Consider the following 18,150-nt stretch of genomic DNA (forward strand, 5'->3'; position numbering starts at 1 on the left):
CCAGGAGAGTTCTGGAATGCATTGAGGATAACATTGTAAGCCACGTAATTGACAGACCTGCAAGAGGTGATGCTATACTGGACCTGTCAGTCACCAAAACAAGTGAGCAAATTGGTGGCATCAAGACGGAGGCAGCCTGGGCTGCAGTGACCATACACTGGTGGAGTTTGCAGTCCTGAGAGATATGGCTCAAGTGAAGAGTAAAGTCAGGACCCTGAATTTTAGGAAAGCAAAATTTCAGCTTTTCAAGGACTTGGTCAATAGGACCCCAGGGAACCCCTCTCAGGGACAAGGGAGCAGAACAGAGCTGGCAGATCTTTAAGGATGCTTTCCATAGAGCACAAGAGCTCTCGATACCCAGGTATAAGAAATCACACAAGGAATAGAACAAGCCAGCATGGATGAGTAAACACCTGCTGGTCAAACTAAAGGGCAAGAAGGAACTGCACAGGCAGCGGAAGCAGGGACAGGTATCCTGAGAAGAATAGATGCTGTCCCAGTGTGTAGGGAAGGGGTCAGGAAGGCCAAGGTGTGGCTGGAGCTGAAACTGGCAAGGGATGCAAGGCATAATAAGAAGAGCTTTTACAGGTATGTTAGCCTAAAGACAGGTCAAAGAATGCATACCCCTGCTGAGGAGCAAGACTGGCAAACATGAAACATCAGACAAGGAGAAGGCTAAAGTATTCAACAACTTCTTTGCCTCAGTCTTCACTGGCAACCTCTCTTCCCATGCCTCTCTAGTGGATGGACCACAAGATGCAGACTAGAAGTGCAAACTCCCTCCCGCTCTAAGAGAAGAGGACATTCATGACCAACTGTAGAACCTGAATATACAGAAGTGTATGGGACCGGATGAGATGCATCCCAGAGTCCTGAGGGAATTGGCTGATGTAGTTGCCATATTTGAAAAATCATAGCAGTCAGGTGAAGTCCCTGGGGACTGCAAAAAGGGAAACATTGCACCCATTTCTAAAATAGGTAGAAAGGACGACCCTGGCAACTACCAGCCTGTCAGCCTCACCTCTGTGCCTGGGAAGATCATGGAACAGATCCTCCTAGAAGCTATGTGAAGACACATGGGGAGAGGGAGGTGATTCAAGACAGGTTTCAAGATATTTCAATATAGGTTTCTTAGATAGTTTTTAAAGGGTCTTTTTCCCTCTGATTGGATTTTCTTCAGTCCGGTGCATTCCGAATTATAACAACAGAAGATAACATATGAAGGGACCTGGAGTTATTTAGTCTGGAGAAGAGGAGGCTGAGGGGGAACCTTATCACTCTCTACAACTACCTGAAAGGAGGTTGTAGTGAGGTGGGTGTTGGTCTTTCTCCCAAGTTACTAGAGATAGAACGCGAGGAAATGGCTTCAAGCTGCATCAGGGGAGGTTTAGATTGGATATTAGGAAAAATTTCTTCACTGAAAGAGTGGTCAGGCATTGGGACAGGCTGCCCAGAGAGGTGGTGGAGTCACCAACCCTGGAGGTATTTAAAAGATGTGTAGATGTGGCACTTCAGGGCATGGTTTAGGAGGCATGGTGGTGTTGGACTGACAGTTGGACTTGATGGTCCTAGAGGTCTTTTCCAATCTTAATGATTCTATGGTTCTAAGGACAGGGAGGTGATTCAAGACAGCCAGCATGGCTTCACCACAGGCAAGTCCTGCCTGACCAACTTAATGGTCTTCTGTGATGGAGTGACTACATCAGTGGACAAGGGAAGAGCTACGGGTGCCATCTATCTGGGCTTCTGTAAGGCCTTTGACGCGGTCCACCACAATATCCGTCTCTCTAAATTGGAGGGATCTGAATTTGATGGATGGACTGTTTGTTGGATGAGGAATTGGTTGGATGGTCGCATGCAGAGGGTAGTGGTCAACGGCTCAATGTGTTGATTGGTGACGAGTGGTGTCCTCCAGGGGGTCTGTATTGGGACCAGTACTTTCAATATCTTTATCAGTGACCTAGACAGTGGGATCAAGTGCAGCACCCTCAGCAAGTTTGCCCACACCACCAAGCTGAGTGGTGCAGTTGACGTGCCTGAAGGATGGGATGCCATCCAGAGGGACCAGGACAAGCTTGAAAAGTGGGCCCATGTGAACCTCACGAGGTTCAACAAGGCCAAGTGCAGGGTCATGCACCTGGGTTGGGGCAACCCCTGGAATCAATACAGGCTGGGGGACGAAGGGATTGAGAGCAGCCCTGTGGAGAAGGACTTGGGGGTACTGGGGGATGAAAACCTGGACGTGAGCTGACAGTGTGCACTTGCAGCCCAGCAGGCCAACCGTATCCAGGGCTGCATCAAAAGAAGCGTGGCCAGCAGGTCAAGGGACATGATTCTGCCCCTCCACTGCACTCTGGTGAGAGCCCTCCTGGAGTACTGCATCCATCTCTGGAGCCCTCAGCATAGGAAAGACATGGACCTGTTGGAGACCGTCTGGAGGAGGGCCACAAAAGTGATTAGAGTGATGGAACAACTCTCCTATGAAGAAGGGCTGAGAGGGTTGGGGTTATTCATCCTGGAGAAGAGAAGGCTGCGGGGAGACCTTATTGCAGCCTTCCAGTACTACTTAAAGGGGGCTTACAAGAAAGACAGGGACAAAGTTTTTAGCAGGGCCTGTTGTGATAGGACAAGGAGTAATGGTTTTAAACTACAGGAGTGTGATTTAGACTGGATAGAAGGCAGAAATTTTTTACAATGCGGGTGGTGAAACGCTGGAACAGGTTGCCCAGAGAGGTGGTCGATGCCCCATCCCTGGAAACATTCAAGGTCAGGTTGTCCGGGCCTCTGAGCAACCTGACCTTGTTGGAGATGTTCCTGCTCATTGCAGGGGGTGGGGTTGGACTTGATGACCTTTAAATGTATCTCCCAACCCAAACCTTTCTATGATTCTATGAAATTTACCGCATAATCCAAATTACTGTGAACAGGATGGAGTGATGCAATCAAGACAAAATTATGAAAGCCTTTCAATCCAATAAGCATTTGTTGAATGTGGAGAGTATTCACAGCCAATTTACAATTCTGAATCCAATTATTAATGGCAATTGTTAGCAGCTCCACTTTAATTATCTCGTATGCTTTAAGAACAGAACTGATGTATCATTTAATTTTGTATTAGGCCAGTAATCTTTATTTATACAATGTAAATTTAAGTGCACTGAGAAATGATTGAACACTCTCAAAAAATTATACTCGACGTAGGTATTTCTCATGAAACTTTAAAAATATAAAATTAAAATCTGTTCCCCTCATTATTCTTTCCCTTCTCTTTTGCTGGGTGATATGAAAATGAAGACAGGGTTGTTAAGAACTAATTACCTTTCATCCTTTTTTTCAGTTAACGTGATCCTTTGTACTATGGGGCTCAGTCGTGGATTTCTGCATCTCATTGTGTGTATGAAATGTTAGTGTTTTACCTTACCTATAGTAATTTTTATCGTATCAAAATAAGAAAAAAACACCCTAGAACTGGGCTTGTCCAAGTTTTAGAAGAATAATTCTCTGACCACTGGTGAAGTCTCGAAGGTTCTTGGAGCCATTCACTCAAACCGGTGCTCCCATCATTTGCCCAGTTGGCTCTTTTCTTGGCTAAACAAATGTAGCTCCTAAAACCTTTCCTGAAGATGATGTTTTTACATTTTCTCCAGTTCCTGTTGCTTTCCCATCTGTCTAAATCTTTCTTAGAACATGGTGAATAGACACGATTCCAGTCTTTCAGAATGAGTAAAAGAACAGAGTAGCTCTCCCGTGTGCCTTACAAGCATGGGGATTGCCCCTCCTTGCAACACTTTGTGCTATGCTGAGAAGTTTCACATCCTTTGTTTTTGTGTGAGGTACGCAGTATTTAAGAGTGGCAATGTTTACGTTTGTCTAATGTAATATGGTAACAACGGAATTTTTCTGTGGAAAAATGCAAATGCCAACTCAACTGTGTCTCCATTCAGCATCTAGCTTTTCTTTCTTTTTTTAATAAAGATCAAAGTAGTGGCTAGAATGTCAAAATGCATATATTATATACAGGATTTGTGCACATCTCCATGCATATATGGTGGACCTTGATTACTCAGTTTCTGTGTATGTCATTGACATGGAAATTCTGGAGGTCTCTAAAGGATTTTTAAGTAGCCCAACTAAGGTACTGGAGGAGAAAAGTGCATGTGTTTGCAAAAGAAATTTGAGGGGTTTATTTTTGGGTGGCAGTGGGCAACCCGCTCCTTTTCAGTCCAGTCTTCCAGAAAAATATATATGGCAGCAGTGGTACGTAACTGGTATGACCAATAGTCACAGATTAATTCTTACTCAGTTGCCTCAGTCTCAAAGACGAGATTTTCCTTTTAAGAGTAAGTTACACTGTGGAGTGTTTGCAGAAGGAATGCAGACAGCACAAGGAACCTCTATGGGTAAGCACAGTTTCAGTACAGATTCTTTAAGTACTTGTTAATTTTGTGCTCTTTGAGCCCTATTGTGTGACCTTCTCTGCAGCGGTACTATTTTGTCAAAGTAAGAGCAAGAATTGGAACAAGGCGTGCCTGGGTTTTCATGATACATTGCTCCAACGCCTGTGAGAGCGTACAGAAATAATTTCCTCTTCATACAATTGATCTGTCTTGCTGTGGTAGTGGGGAAGAAGCAGTCGGACCAAGCTTTGAACTTCTCAGACTATTTTTTCCTCTTAGTTTCTTTGTGTTAAAATATTTCACACAGACTTACCTTTCATTTGTTAAGCAGAGTATTTCAAACTTCGCTGCATCTAAAGCTGTTCACTAAAAGAATAGTTCATTCCAGGACATGGTGCTCTACCCTGTAAAAAGTTCGTTCCACCAGTTTTATATAACTAATGGTCAGTCTCAAGCCCTTCAGTTTCTGAGAGTGCTAAACCCCTAACCCCCTAATGTTGAAAGCTCTATTCCACAGCCTCGTTTAATGTGAAATGTTGCTGCTTGGTTTTGCAGATTCGAAACGTGGCAGCCAATCTCTGTGTGGACAGTAAACATGGAGCCACGGGGACTGAGCTGAGGCTAGACATCTGTGTGAAGGATGGTTCAGAACGGACGTGGTCGCATGAACAGGTATTTTATCAGAGGAAAAAGAAATGCAGCGTAAAATTGTTGCTTCTCTCTTCCAGTTTCTAAACATTTCTCTGAGGGCTCCTCCTCTTCCTAAGGCAAAGCAAGGTGTAGAAATAATTTGTGAATGGTTGCTGACCTTAATGACCTTTACAACGTGCTCTTTAACATAACCTGAGAAATTCCGACCACCACCACTCTTCTTAATTTCCAAAAGGAACTGCAATGCCCAAAGAGCTTTTGGGTACCCCATTCTCCCCCAATGTGTCATGAAAACATGTTGATTTTGGTTCAGTTACCTGTCAATATTTCATATGTAGTACCTGGCCTTGTGAAGCTCTAGTCATTGTCTGCTTCTATGCTTTCATCTCAATAAGCTCAATAAGCGGTTATATTTTAAATTAATATGAGGTGTAAGCGAGATAAATGGATAGAAGCTAGAAAGAAAGAGTTTTACAAAGACAAAGGATGATAAAGTCTCAAAAAAAGCTTTTATCTAGGTTGGTTAGGTAGAAGAATGTTAGCTCTCAGGAGTACAGAGGAAAAGAGCTCTGATTTGTATTCATTGTGGCCGTGAGTGCCTGAGGAAAGGGATCATGACCCACAGGCTGTGGGTCTGTCCAACGTGAGCAAAGAGAATCCAGATGAAAAGTACAACCTAACCATTTACTAGCAATTCTAGTGATCGTGCCTTTTACAGGGCAAGGTCTCAGATTAGAAAAACTTCCCCATGCTGAGGAGAAAAATTGACCTGGCAGTTGCACATGGCACTTTGTAAAAGCTTAAAAGCTCAGGAGAGAGGAGTTCTGAGGGGTATTTGAAGTCCTGAGGTCAAGAAATCATTCTCTGAGGATACTGAGAAATGCAGGGGGAGAGGTACAAGTGAATAAAATGAGGAAGCTGAAGGATGATCACAGTTTTGGTAAGTGCCAACCTGGGAGAAAGAAAGTTGCTGAAAGAAGGCTTTCGCATCGCTACCAAAGATGGAGCACAGTGATAGGATGCTGAGAGTAGATAAATATAATCCTGTTCTGTTTATTAAAGACATCCAGTAATTCAAGCAGTGACTTGAAGGACAGTGTATGGTCCAGACTAGATCATCACAGTGCTCTCTGGCTTTAAAATCTGCAAACCTGAAAAGCTCCTAAACCCTCCTCAAGAAGGGAAGGAGTCCTGAGGCAGCCAGAGATGAGAGAAAGGAGGGACAAAAACTGGATGAAAAGGTGAGGGAATAAAAAAAATTAGCAGGGGAAAGCAGAGAAAAGGGAGACTTGAGATATCCTTTGAAAGAGTAAGCGCCTGTGAAGAAGGGGAAGGGACACAAAGGGAGAAGGATGGGGAGGAATCGGTGCTTCAGTGTTCTCCAGTGCGTTGCGATGTTTGGGATCAGACTCGACGTAAAGGTCTCATTCGATACTAATGATGAAAGGTGACCTCATTAAAATAAATAGGCTTAGGGTGGCATGAAAGGAGTTCAACCAAACCAGCTCCTCGCATCGCAGAACCAGAGCTAGGAAGCCTCAAGCACGTCCGTACTTGACGTGCGCTCCAGGAACGGCACGAATTATTTCCACCGGGCTGGCGTGGAGCAGCGCGTACCTTCTCCCTGCAGAGGACGGTGTGGAAATCACCGCAAAGGGAACGCCGCTCCCACCAGAGCGGTGCGGTTGCGTTGGGAAAAGTCGGCCAAGACCCAAGCCAAGCCATTTCATCCCGTCGGCAGCACAGTTCGGCGGCTGCCGAGGGATGGCGGGGCGGGGCGGGGCGTGGCGGGGCGTGGCGCGGCGGGGCGCGGCGGGGCGGGGCGGGGCGGCGGGGCGCGGCGGGGCGGGGCGCGGTGGGGCGGGGCGGGGCGGGGCGCCCTGCCCGGCGCTCCGCCGGCCGCAGCTGCAAGTCGGCAGCCGGGCAGCAGAGGGCAGCTCCGGACAGGCGGAGTGCAAGCGGGCCCAAAGGCAGCCCGGTGAGAGAGCAGCTCTTGGCAACGCTTAATCCGCAGAGCAAGCTGTTCTCTTTTGTCTCCGTTCGTTTGCTGGGGGTTTGGGTTTGGTTATTTCCCCCCCAGGAGGGAGCACTGCGTTCAGAGGTTGTTATTCCCCCGGTAGGAGCACAGTGACCGATGGTGTACCCACTTGTCAACCAAAATCCTAGAAATCGTGCGAGAAACGTTAAAGAATCTTTAGAAGATAATTAGCATCATAAATAAAGAGTTATAATGTATTTCTAGATAGAAATAATATATATAAATCTAATGGAGTTTATCATAATAAATACATAAATAAATGTAATTTCACTTTCTCGTAGAAAGGAACTTTCTGTTCTAAAACTTGAAAATAGAAGTTGTAGAAGAAAGATGATTTTATGTCTGATCTTACCAGATAAGGTCCTGGCATAACATCTACTACTGTATTGCTGGGCAACTTTTTATTTGCATAATTTTCGTAATGGTAATATTCTATCGGTTTCTGGATTAGTTTAGGAACAGAAAGAACTGATTTTCTGCAGGTGTTCAGACTCCTGGTATGACACACATTCATCTGGCTGATAGATTTCAAGGGTGAGTTTGGCAAAGTGCAGATTTTAAAGATACCAGTTAAGAAAGAAAGGAAAGAATTACAGAACCTTGTAAACTAAAAGATGAAGCGAACGAGGTAGTAGACCTGGCTAAAACTCACAGTTTCTATCCCATAGGAAATAAAGTACGTACAAAATATTTCATCTGGATGAGAACTTTCAGTTTTCCTCTGGAAAATAAATTCTGAAAATTTTTAATTTTAGAAGGTCAAAGCATTTCTGTGACACAGGGCTTGGGGGATTTTTTTCAGGAACAAGATAGCATCCTTTTCCCCCTTTTCCCTGAAGTGTCTCTCAGCTTACAGTGCAGGGACCATGTGCACTGTGGTGGCACCTGGGCTCCCACTGCTCCAGCCATAGCCAACACCTCTGTGCCTTGTAGCCCTGGGGAACCTGCAGGGCAAAACCACAGCTGCCAACCTGGCAAGGAAAATCTGTCTCTATGTTGGTGACAGTTGACAGAAGTGAAAAAATTCCTACAGAAGTGTGATTTAGATTGGTATAGTTTGATGGAAATTTCTGAACTAGCTCTCCATACTCAATCCCAAAGGCTGCCCAGCCAGGAACATTACGTGTAGTGCATGTAAGACCACAGTCTAATGAAACGGCTCCCAAGGAGAAGGGATGTGATCTTCCGCTTGCACAACATTAAGTTGTGAAGATTAGCTTTGTTAAAGGGTTTTTGGGAACAAGTGCCGAACACCTGACCAGCCCTCAGAGAGCTCCTCTTTATTGCTTACAGCTTGCTGAGATATAAGGAATTGCTTTATTTTTGCTTGCATGATTTCTACATATGCCAGTAGAAACTAGCAGCATTAATTAAAATATCAAGCATTTTATTATCATATTTCAAATAGTGTGGATTGACACTGGGCTGGTCTTGTGAATTCTGGTATAAATTTACAGGGATTTCAGTGGCAAAATATAGTACCTTGATGTGATGAGTGCAGCAGGTGTCAGTGCTGACCCTAGAGAGAGACATGATCCTTTGTGTCACTTGATTTATGTCATGTTACAAGGGCAGGAATTAAAAGCAGACAGTCTCAGCAGTCAAGCTGGGGGGCACAGCCCTTTAGCAGCCTCCAGGAGAAGGAGGAGGCCTTCCACCCCAGGGCTGTACAAGCCCCAGTGGGCAAACAGCAGACAAAAGGTTCATGGGGCACTTGCAGGCTTTCTGATGAACAGGAGAAGCATGAGAAGTGAGGATGAGTGTCTCTCTGGTCTCTGGAAACTTCCCTAGAATTAAAAAACAGAGGGGAAGGGAAAGGGCGGGAGGATGGCATGGCGTTCTCCCACCTCTGTCTTGCCAGAGCTAACTTCTGGCTTCAGGAGAAACTGGGGCTCCGCTGAGCTGATAACTGGCAGCAAAAAAAAAAAAAAAAAAAAAAAAAAAAAGACATGCATCACACTCTCTTCTCAAGTGTGCCAGCCTGGCCAGGGAGTAGGTGGAAAGGCATCAATCATCTCTAACATGGCACAGCAAGCAGCCACGCAGCCTGCCCAGCTCTTTCTTCTCTACTTGGACGTGTAGTTCAAGTCAGAGCCCAGTTCTGAAATAGGGTGTTACATCTTTGTGCGGGGCACATGGAGTCTGCTCAAATATAACGCGGTAGTCAAAGCACAATGCCAGCTGGCGGACCCCAGCCTGCGAGCGAGTAACTGAACGATGTTGTCTGGCTGGAAAGCATTGATGGTATCAAAAGGGCCTTTGTCCTATAGATAGCCCCAAGCCAATGGCTGTATCAGGCAATCATTTTAAAGGCCCTGTGCTACTTATAAATGAAGCTGGAAAGCTGTATTTTCCCTAGTTACTGTGTGACAGGCCTAGGCTGCACGAAAAGCTAAAGCATGAGGGCTGAGGGGTCACTTGGTTGCAAATGCAGAGGATGGGGTCATATTTTACAGGCTCTATGGAACGAGAGAAGGTGGGGAGGAGAATGAGCATCTGCTGAGCCAGGACAGAGGGTTTCTTAGGTCCAGCAGGGAGCAGTGAACAGCAGCCCTGCAGAAAGGTGAAGAGCCAGCCTGCTGTTTGTTAATAACTTGTCTGAGAATTAAGGTGCAGCCTTGTTTCAAATCAAAGCAGACAGGAATGAATAAAGGGTACAAAGCTTAGGTCAAAGGAACAACAAAATCCAAAGTGACACGTGGTGGCAAAGCAGGGCATTATGTACTCAGGACTTCAGCTAATAACATGTAGCCTTGTCGCACATTATGCAGAGGAAAGATAATTTTTATATCAGCCAGATTTAGTGTTAACTAGAGAGAATTTGCTGTATAATGGAGGACAGCATAGAATTATGAGATTGGAAGGACCATAGGCCTTCAAATTTTATCTGTAAGTACAAGATTTTAGTGTTAATTGGGTGTATAGAGAAGTATAACCTTTTTTCTGATCAATTTTTTTCTCTTCTCCCTCCTTGTCCGAAAACTGTGTTTCTGTCCCAACAAGGTTGATTTTATAATAGTATCACTAGGGAAAAGACGTACTTGTTGATTTAAAAATGAAACTGATTTACAAAAAGAGAAGCTAAGAGAGAGGAAAAAGAATCTGTGCTAGTGAAAACTTTGAGGTCTAGTATTACACAGATCCTGGTTTTCAGTGGAAGGGAATAAAAACCCCCGTTACCACATCTTGACTTCCAAACAGGACACGGCCCTGGCGGTATTCAGAAACCACACAGGAGTGGAAAGGGCAAAGGGATACCCTAGATCAGTATGATCTGATTTAAAAGCTAGCTTGAGCTCCTTCAGGTGTACCGATGCATTCAGTGGGGTAGTCCTCAGGCCAAGGTCCAGAGAGCAGCAGGAATTGGCCCCTCAGCTCACCAGTCATGCACAGAATGAGAAAATTGGAGAGCCACCCACTGGGAAAGATGAGGAAGGTCCTGCAAGCAGATCTCTCCCTTGTACTAGTCATGAGAGTGAGAACATTGCAGAACCACTCTTCCACGCCATTCCTCTAGGTAATATTCATCACTTTGAGCTCTAGGTTTATTACTTAGCTGTAGAAAGGTAAAGGGTAAGAGACAGGAAACAGCTTTTGTTGTTTTTTCCTTATAAGAAAATCATCTCAGGCTTCTCTTTTTCTAAAGAAGCAGCAGTGTAGCTTTTTTCCATACCAAATCTTATTTCTGAGTTTGCTTGTGAAATGACAAGATTTCTTTGTAGGGAGTCCTTGATGCTGCTTCCAAGAAACATGAAGAAGAGTGGAAAAAGACTTAACCTTTTAAAAAGCAGGATTTGGCTTGAAAATGAAGTTAAAGCTGTCCGCTGCATTTTGTTGCAGATAGATAACTGAAAAATGCACTCTGGGGGAAAGAAGAAATAAGCAAGACACAGGAGCAGACTGAGAAAATGCCATCTAGAAAACCTATAAAACAGAAGTAAATAGTGAGTGACAGCAGCTAACAGAGAGAACAAGGGCTTACAGCGAGTCACACACACAAAAAAAGGCAAATAATCAGATATATGCTTGTATTTTGCACCTGCAGTCTGAGGGAAACAGTAGCACCTCTCAAATGTGGCAACTGGAGGATGGTACAGCATTGAAAGTGAGTACTTTTAAAAGCTGTGTCTTTTACGTTGACCACGGAAAGAAGATAGCTATCATAACAAAAGGGATGAAATCTGGGAAATGCAACAGAAGTATTCAGGCTCAGACCCATACAACACCAAGCTTCAGTTTGGATTTATAGACACTGGCTCTATCAGGGAATGTAGACACTGCAGGGAGCAGGGTGCTAGGACCGAAACGACCCTGAGACGAGGCAGCTGTGGTGTTGGAGGCAGTCTGAGCGCAGTATGGGGAGCTGCTGCTCTGCATAATGAGCCTCAGTGTGCAGTTCCACATGAACCATCACAACTAAACAGTTTCCACTAGCAAAGTTTGCTCATTTAAAGAGAGCTTCACTTCCCAGTGTTATGCTTCTGTTTATACTACGGAAAATAAAAAGACATGAAGAAAGCTGAAGAATAGCACTGACACCAAAAAAAAAAGGAAAAAAAAATCCTCAGAGCTCTCAGCAGAGCTTCCAGGTGGCAATTTACGACCTGCAACCTGTCTTCTGCAAGGACTGGTCCATGGGAAAGGAAAATGCACTCTGCATCTTTAAATTTGGTGCTGACAGACCTGCCACCTTTATCTGATGATTGAAAGGCTGCAGTGTCACAGCATCATTTCAGACAGCTGGTGTCTGATTGAGAAGGATTCCTCTATTAACTGCGAGCCTCCATGATTCCTCCCAGGCAGCGAGAAAAAGGGCTTTAACAAGCTGCCTGTAGCTCACAGGTTTCACAGTAGAAAGATGAAGATCATTTAACATGTGTTGTTTGGGGGGAAAAAAAAGACAGTCGAGAGAGGATATGCTAACAGTGTCCCATATAAACAGAAGGAAACTGTTAATTAAACATGGGAAAGATGCTATGATGGGAAGATCTCTCTAGGTAGCTTCTTCAGACCCAAATGAGAGCTAGAGGAACATCACTAGCAGAGGCTGAGTCCTAGGTAGCTGTAGTCCTAGTGCACGTGAGTGCTGCTTTAACTGGGGTAACTAAAGGCTTTAATACAGCATATCCCCTCTCTTCTCCACAGTACTGTGGCACCAGAGATTGTTTTCTTCCCTGCCATAGGGATTGTGCCTTCCTGGGGTGTATTCCACATCACCGCTGATGTGCTTTAATTAAGGCAGTTGGCGTCACTGAATCATACACAGGCAGGATCTCGTTTAACCAGCAGCTGGGGTGTGCAGAGTAGCAAAACAGGCATCAAGCTTTGTGTGTGGTTTTAAATGTTTTTCACCAGTAATACATCATTATATTGCCTGATTGTTTTTCTAGCTCTTCACCTTTGGTTGGAGAGAAGACATCCGCCCTGGGGAGCCACTTCACACCAGGAAGTTCTGCTTCGACGCCATTTCGCACAGTAGCCCTGTCACACTGTATGACTGTCACGGGATGAAGGGAAACCAGCACTGGAGCTATAGGAAGGTTGGAGTCACTCTGGGGCATCTCAGAGGTTCAGACTGTCTTGTGCCTATATTCGGTTTTAGCAGAGGCTTGTGTTTTCCCATCAGAGAAGTTTTGTTTTACAACCCACCCAGTCTTATTCCATTTTAATTTTGTGGTAATCTCTCTAGAGTCTGTTTCTTTTGAGCGTTCAGCTATTTAGGTCAAATTTAAATGAAAATGGATCTGATCCAGCTCAGAGGGTGTCTGTGTTGGATCTGTTCCCTGAAAGGTGTTTTACCGTTCTGGCGCTTCAAGATGCTTGTGTCATTTTAACAGAGGCAGTGTTGGAAATATTTTCATCCAATGTGACAGCAGCAAGAAATGCTGCCATGAGTTAAATATTATTATTTTACGACATTTTAAAGATTACAAGTGGCAGAAAAATCTCCCTCAAAAAAAAAAAAAAACATTAAAAGCACTGCTATAAGCCCAAAGAAGGCAGGAGTTTATAAATTAAAGATAAGCAGCTTAGACACTACTTTGATCTGTTAAGTTTCAGCCTGTTTTTATAAATCACTGGAAACAGGAGGTCAGGCTAGAAACTGTCAGAGCCTCATTTAAGGAAAGAAGTCCTGGCAATGCTACCGAGTTGTTGTTGTTAGGTTTTGTAAATGGTTAATCAGGAAGTTGCCTTGATTAAAGATTTCACTAATAAACTCTCTATTCCATCCAGGATAAGGGCATACATGTCTCTGAAGCACTGAGGATTCCTCTCACACATCCTTCCCTTTTCTGTGACTACTGTGCCTTGCCCACCACTTTGCTTAAGCTGAGGCCAAAGTGCCAGGAATAGGACTTTGCCACATAAACCTCAACAGTGCCTTCTAGTTTGAAGTTATATATAGCAGAAAACTAATTCAGAACCATTAAAAATAGTTTTGTCCCCACCCTTTTTCTGAGTGCCTACTTATTAGCCTGTGCCTTTTTACCCTATTTATGTTGCAATTGGAGATCCACCGCAAGATTTTCCAGAAGTGTAATCCCTTTGAAACTGAGGTATTGCCTGTAATAAGGTTAGAGGGTACGGGCCAGATATTTAGAGGGCATGAATTGTCATGGCTGTATTGCTGCATATCTGGCTTTATAATGCCATAATAATACCTTCTTGCTTCAAAACCCATCCAATTTATCTTTTTGCCTACCCAAGCTGCAAGAAAGAAGCTTTCATACCTTTAGCACTTCATTGGTGCCTAATGTAGCCGGTTCATAAAACAAAATGCAGGTCTGGAGCTGCCCTCTGTAAGGCTCATTACCTTTGATGTGGACAGAATACAGCAGATAACTAAAAAAAATGACATTTGAAAAAATACACAGTGTGATTTCTATTAAATCCTCCACGCAGCTTCATTTTTCATTTCCAGAAGGTTGACAGGGCTCATATAAAAATTCTCAATGCAAGGCAGGCATTTCCATCTCAGCAAGGAACACCACAAAATTTTGTTATGATGGAAGTACTGAAACAGTCTTAACTGTAATACCAACCTGACAGCAAGCTGATTAGTTTGCATAAACCTTTAAATTAGGAAGCTGTGTTGGAATAATAGAATTATGTAGACATGGTTTTCTTTAGGCTTAGATTTAGTTTGGCTACACAGTAAGCAGAATTTTTTATTGTTTCACATAGTCTATTTCCTCAGATCCAGGGCAGATTTACATTAGAGATTTTTGGTGGTACAGCTATATCTCCAAAATCCTTATGATATAATCCTTATCTAGTTCTGAAAGCATCTTGGCAATAGGATTCATAGCATTTCCCCCCCCAAAAAAAAAAACAACCAAACTGTACAAGAAAAGGATGGTTTAACTGCATCTGTACTAGAGCCCTTTACCTAGAGGATGGCACCCTAAATAAATAGGAGTAGTAGTCTGGTTAGGCAAGAAGTGCCTCCTTTTAAAAAACAGAGAACAGGTCAGCAATTCTCTTCTGTTCTCTGCACCACTCAACATTGACAGAAACTGTAGGCTCCTAATGGTCACGTATCCATCCTGCCAACAATTCTTCCCATGTTTTAGAAAAAATTACCTTGTTTGTCAGTATCTTGTAAGATGCTTACTATGAAGGGTTTCTTACCATGCTGTCATACTGTTCCTATCAAACTAGAAGATACGAGGGTTTTATTCTTTTAAGGATGAGTCTCTTCTCATGATCATTTGCATTGTCGAGCCACTAGTAAGAAGTTAGGGCTGTGAAGTGATTACAAAGTGCTGCAAATACAGCTTGAAGCCAGGCACAGTTTTGAGATTCCATATTCTTATAGCATGGAAACCCTAACAACCTGTGCTTGGATACTGGCAAATAAAAACACCTTAAATATTTTAGTGCCAAGTAGAATACATTAATATTTTACTTTGGGTAAGGAGTGCTATTCTGAAAAAATTTCCAGCTCACTCCCATTACCTGCACTTTGTTTCTCATTCCAGTGCAGCCCCAGGGTGTGCAAACTAGATTCTTTTCAGATGAATGAAACAAAAACTACCACTAATAAACATGTGTCAGAAAACTATTCTTATGCCCATACTGCTCATCACATATACGGCTACATGTTGAACTACATCTGAGCAACTGTTTGAAAGTCCAGTAAGTCTGTGATATTAAGTAACTGGGTTTTTTAGGACCAATCAAAAATACTGGTCTATAGTAAAGCAACCAAGTATACCTTTAAGAAATCCCTGAAAGCAGCGATGGAGTAGAATGAATCCAAGTAATATAATACCATAAACTACTGTGAGATGGAAATAGAAGAAAGTGAGCTTAATACTGAGATGGGGGGGGTGGGGGAGTGGGCAGAATATTGACACCATAATATGGGGCTCTCATTAATGATGGGAGCAATGTGAGAAATTAGATAAATGTAAATAAACTGAAATTATTTGAGATTTGGGAGAATAGTGGCTTCCCAAGTTAAAGCCATTGCCTTGACTCTATTTGAGATTCCTAAATATGCCAGAGCCAAAGATCAACAGTGCCTACAAATTTCTGTTTCTCCCAGTGAAGGAATATGCCTCTGGTTTTCAATATAGCATCATTCTGGTTGACAGGTAATACATCGGTTCTGATAAAGTATGACTCAATTTATGTGCTCTAGTCCCATTAGTGCTATTTGTAGAGCACAAGTATCCAAGAAGGGTCTGATTTAGTGGGTCTTTAAAAAGAAACAATTGCACAAAATCAATTTCTTTATACTATAATTCTACCCTGAGCCTAGTGATTATGATAGATGCTAGACTGACGACGTCAAAAACCATGCCCAGAACAGCATGGTTTGCTCATACTCTCCTGACAGCATCAAGGACAAACTGTAAGAATAAGTTCACTCTTCACACGGTAGGTACATAGATTATTTCCTCAGACAACCGAAGACATGTCATTGTGATAGTGGCTTTTATCATATGGACATCTGTCCTGCTGAAACTGCGCTGGGGCTACCAACTAATTTCAGATAAACTACTGCAGCCACCAGCTGATAATGACTTCCAGTTGCTGTTGACCTTGGCCATAGTTATAGCAGTGACCTAGAAAAAAGAAAGGCTCTGTGTCTCATTACCAACCCCCTGAACTGTTGAGGCCCATTATCTTACAAAGAAGTTTCTCCTTCTGCAAATAATCTTCAGACTTGCCTTCATGCAGAAGAAAAAAAAAAAAAACACTCTGCTCTTTTCAGATGTTAGAAGTCTCCACAAGAGCTCTTGTGACTTTTTAATATTGGTGTAAAGAGGAATTTATGTATTTCTGTTGGAAAGTTCTTCTCGGGGATCCACACAACAGTTACCCCTTAAAGTCCTGAGCCTGTTTCCATTGAAATCTGTAGGAGCAGCAGGCTTTGACCTTAGGTCAGTGTAAGCTTGGGAAGATAAATTAATAGGCCTTTATATATGGCTAAGTCAGACAGAAGTTTTTCCACAGTGGTAACTGTGTCCCTGTTCTTAAAAGACACTCTTCTTTCCCAATAACCAGACTTTCTAAAAGAAAGCACCAACAATGCTTCACTCAGAAATTGCATCCCCTGGATATTTCTGTGAGAAGAAAGACTGCCAGCTCCCTTTAGAAAGGCTCGAGTGTTTTTCATAGCATGCTTTTTGTACTGAAGCAGTTTCCTTTCTTCTTGTACCAGCTATCCTATTAAAGCTTCTAGTATTCCAGCTTTGGCTTCCTAATAGCCTGGCTGATCCTTATGCCCAGCTATGACGCAAGGAAAACCAGATGCCACCTTCCTCCGAGGCCCCACAGCAGGTGGGGTGGCTGTGGCACAGCCACTGTGTCCTGGTTTCAGGCAGTGCCACTCCATCCATCTCTCACAGAAGCACAGGAGGAGCTGGCAAGGTGCAAATGGGTGCAGGCACCACCCCGTAGGGTGCTTGGGAGTTCTTGCAGGCCCACCTCCCAGGCAAGGACATGACAGCCCTTTGTACACAGTACAGTGATCCCCTTCTTGCAAGATCAAGTATCCTGCCTGCTCACCTCGCAGAGCAAAACCGCATGACGGAAAGGCCTCTACCCATTCGGTTTAGTCCCATCAGCTTTGACAGCATCCCTCTGAATTACAATCTTGCATGTACATGTGTTTACCCACTGTTTTGGGGGAAGAGCAGGTGCTGGAGGTGAAAACTGGTGCTTGTGAAAAGGCAGCCAGGTAGCACCATCACCCTCAGTCAGAGCACGAGATGCTTTTGACTTTGCTCCTTGTTGCATATATTAATATAAAAAAAGGGGAAAAGGACATTGTACTTTACCAGTGTTTCACATCCCTCAGAATCAATCGATTTCACCTTTCCTAAATTAAAAAAAAAAAAACCACAAACAAACAACTTTCCTTTTCAAAGGTATTTTTAAATAGCTACTATTCCTTATTGGTATTTACTTTTGTCTTCATACTTCTTTTCTGAATGTGGGTTAGTTTTAGTTAAAGGGAGGTTTCTGTATAATAGCTGGTCAGCACCCAGAGTGTTTCTGTGAGTTTTTAATCAGTTGCAATTTGACAAGTCGCTTTGTTTTTTTTTTTTCTCTCACAAACTGGGTAAGCAGGCATATCCTGGATTACTATTAAAATACTGACAGGGCATGTCTGGCACAGAGTGGAAAAGCCTGGATGCCTTTTACGGAGAGTAACCTGAAATTTATTTCTACAGATATAGTAAATGCATAGTCCCTGGAAATTTTCAAACCATCTAATCACTCCCACATCTGTCTCTCTCAAACACTTGCTGACAAAAACTAAGTATATTGAAACGTCCCAACCCGCAAATACCGATGGCTCGTCTGGGTAGTTTCTGCTTTACCAAAGATTCACAGGTTATTTTTACGATTCGGTCCAGTTTTGTGAAGTAAAAATTATAAAACTAATCGTCATAAATATCCTTTCTAAAGCAACTTGATCCAAGCTTATCCTCACAAAACCTCCACAGGGAGCTAAAACAGTGTTAGGATTTCCTTCTTACTACGAGAGCCTGTTTCAGTGATTGAATTTATCGAGGCCACAGGCAATGTCTGCATTTCATGGGGTGA

General features: G+C 43.3%; 1 protein-coding gene across 2 annotated transcripts in view; it reads left to right on the plus strand.

The window, feature by feature from the left end:
• Positions 1 to 18,150, plus strand: part of GALNTL6 (polypeptide N-acetylgalactosaminyltransferase like 6) — a 500,857-nt gene that overhangs the window by 470,933 nt on the left and 11,774 nt on the right. The window contains exons 11-12 of one of the 2 annotated variants that reach the window (XR_012660321.1): positions 4,953 to 5,069; positions 12,477 to 12,627. Coding sequence is in view for 1 of the 2 variants with exons in the window: in XM_075091134.1 (XP_074947235.1) it covers positions 4,953 to 5,069; positions 12,477 to 12,626 (267 nt within the window). In the remaining variant the exon portion in view is untranslated. Of the gene's footprint in view, positions 1 to 4,952; positions 5,070 to 12,476; positions 12,628 to 18,150 lie in introns of those variants that run through there. The other variant, XM_075091134.1, reaches the window with a different exon arrangement.

The sequence above is a fragment of the Phalacrocorax aristotelis genome, chromosome 4, assembly GCF_949628215.1.
Source record: "Phalacrocorax aristotelis chromosome 4, bGulAri2.1, whole genome shotgun sequence".
Lineage (NCBI taxonomy): Eukaryota > Metazoa > Chordata > Aves > Suliformes > Phalacrocoracidae > Phalacrocorax > Phalacrocorax aristotelis.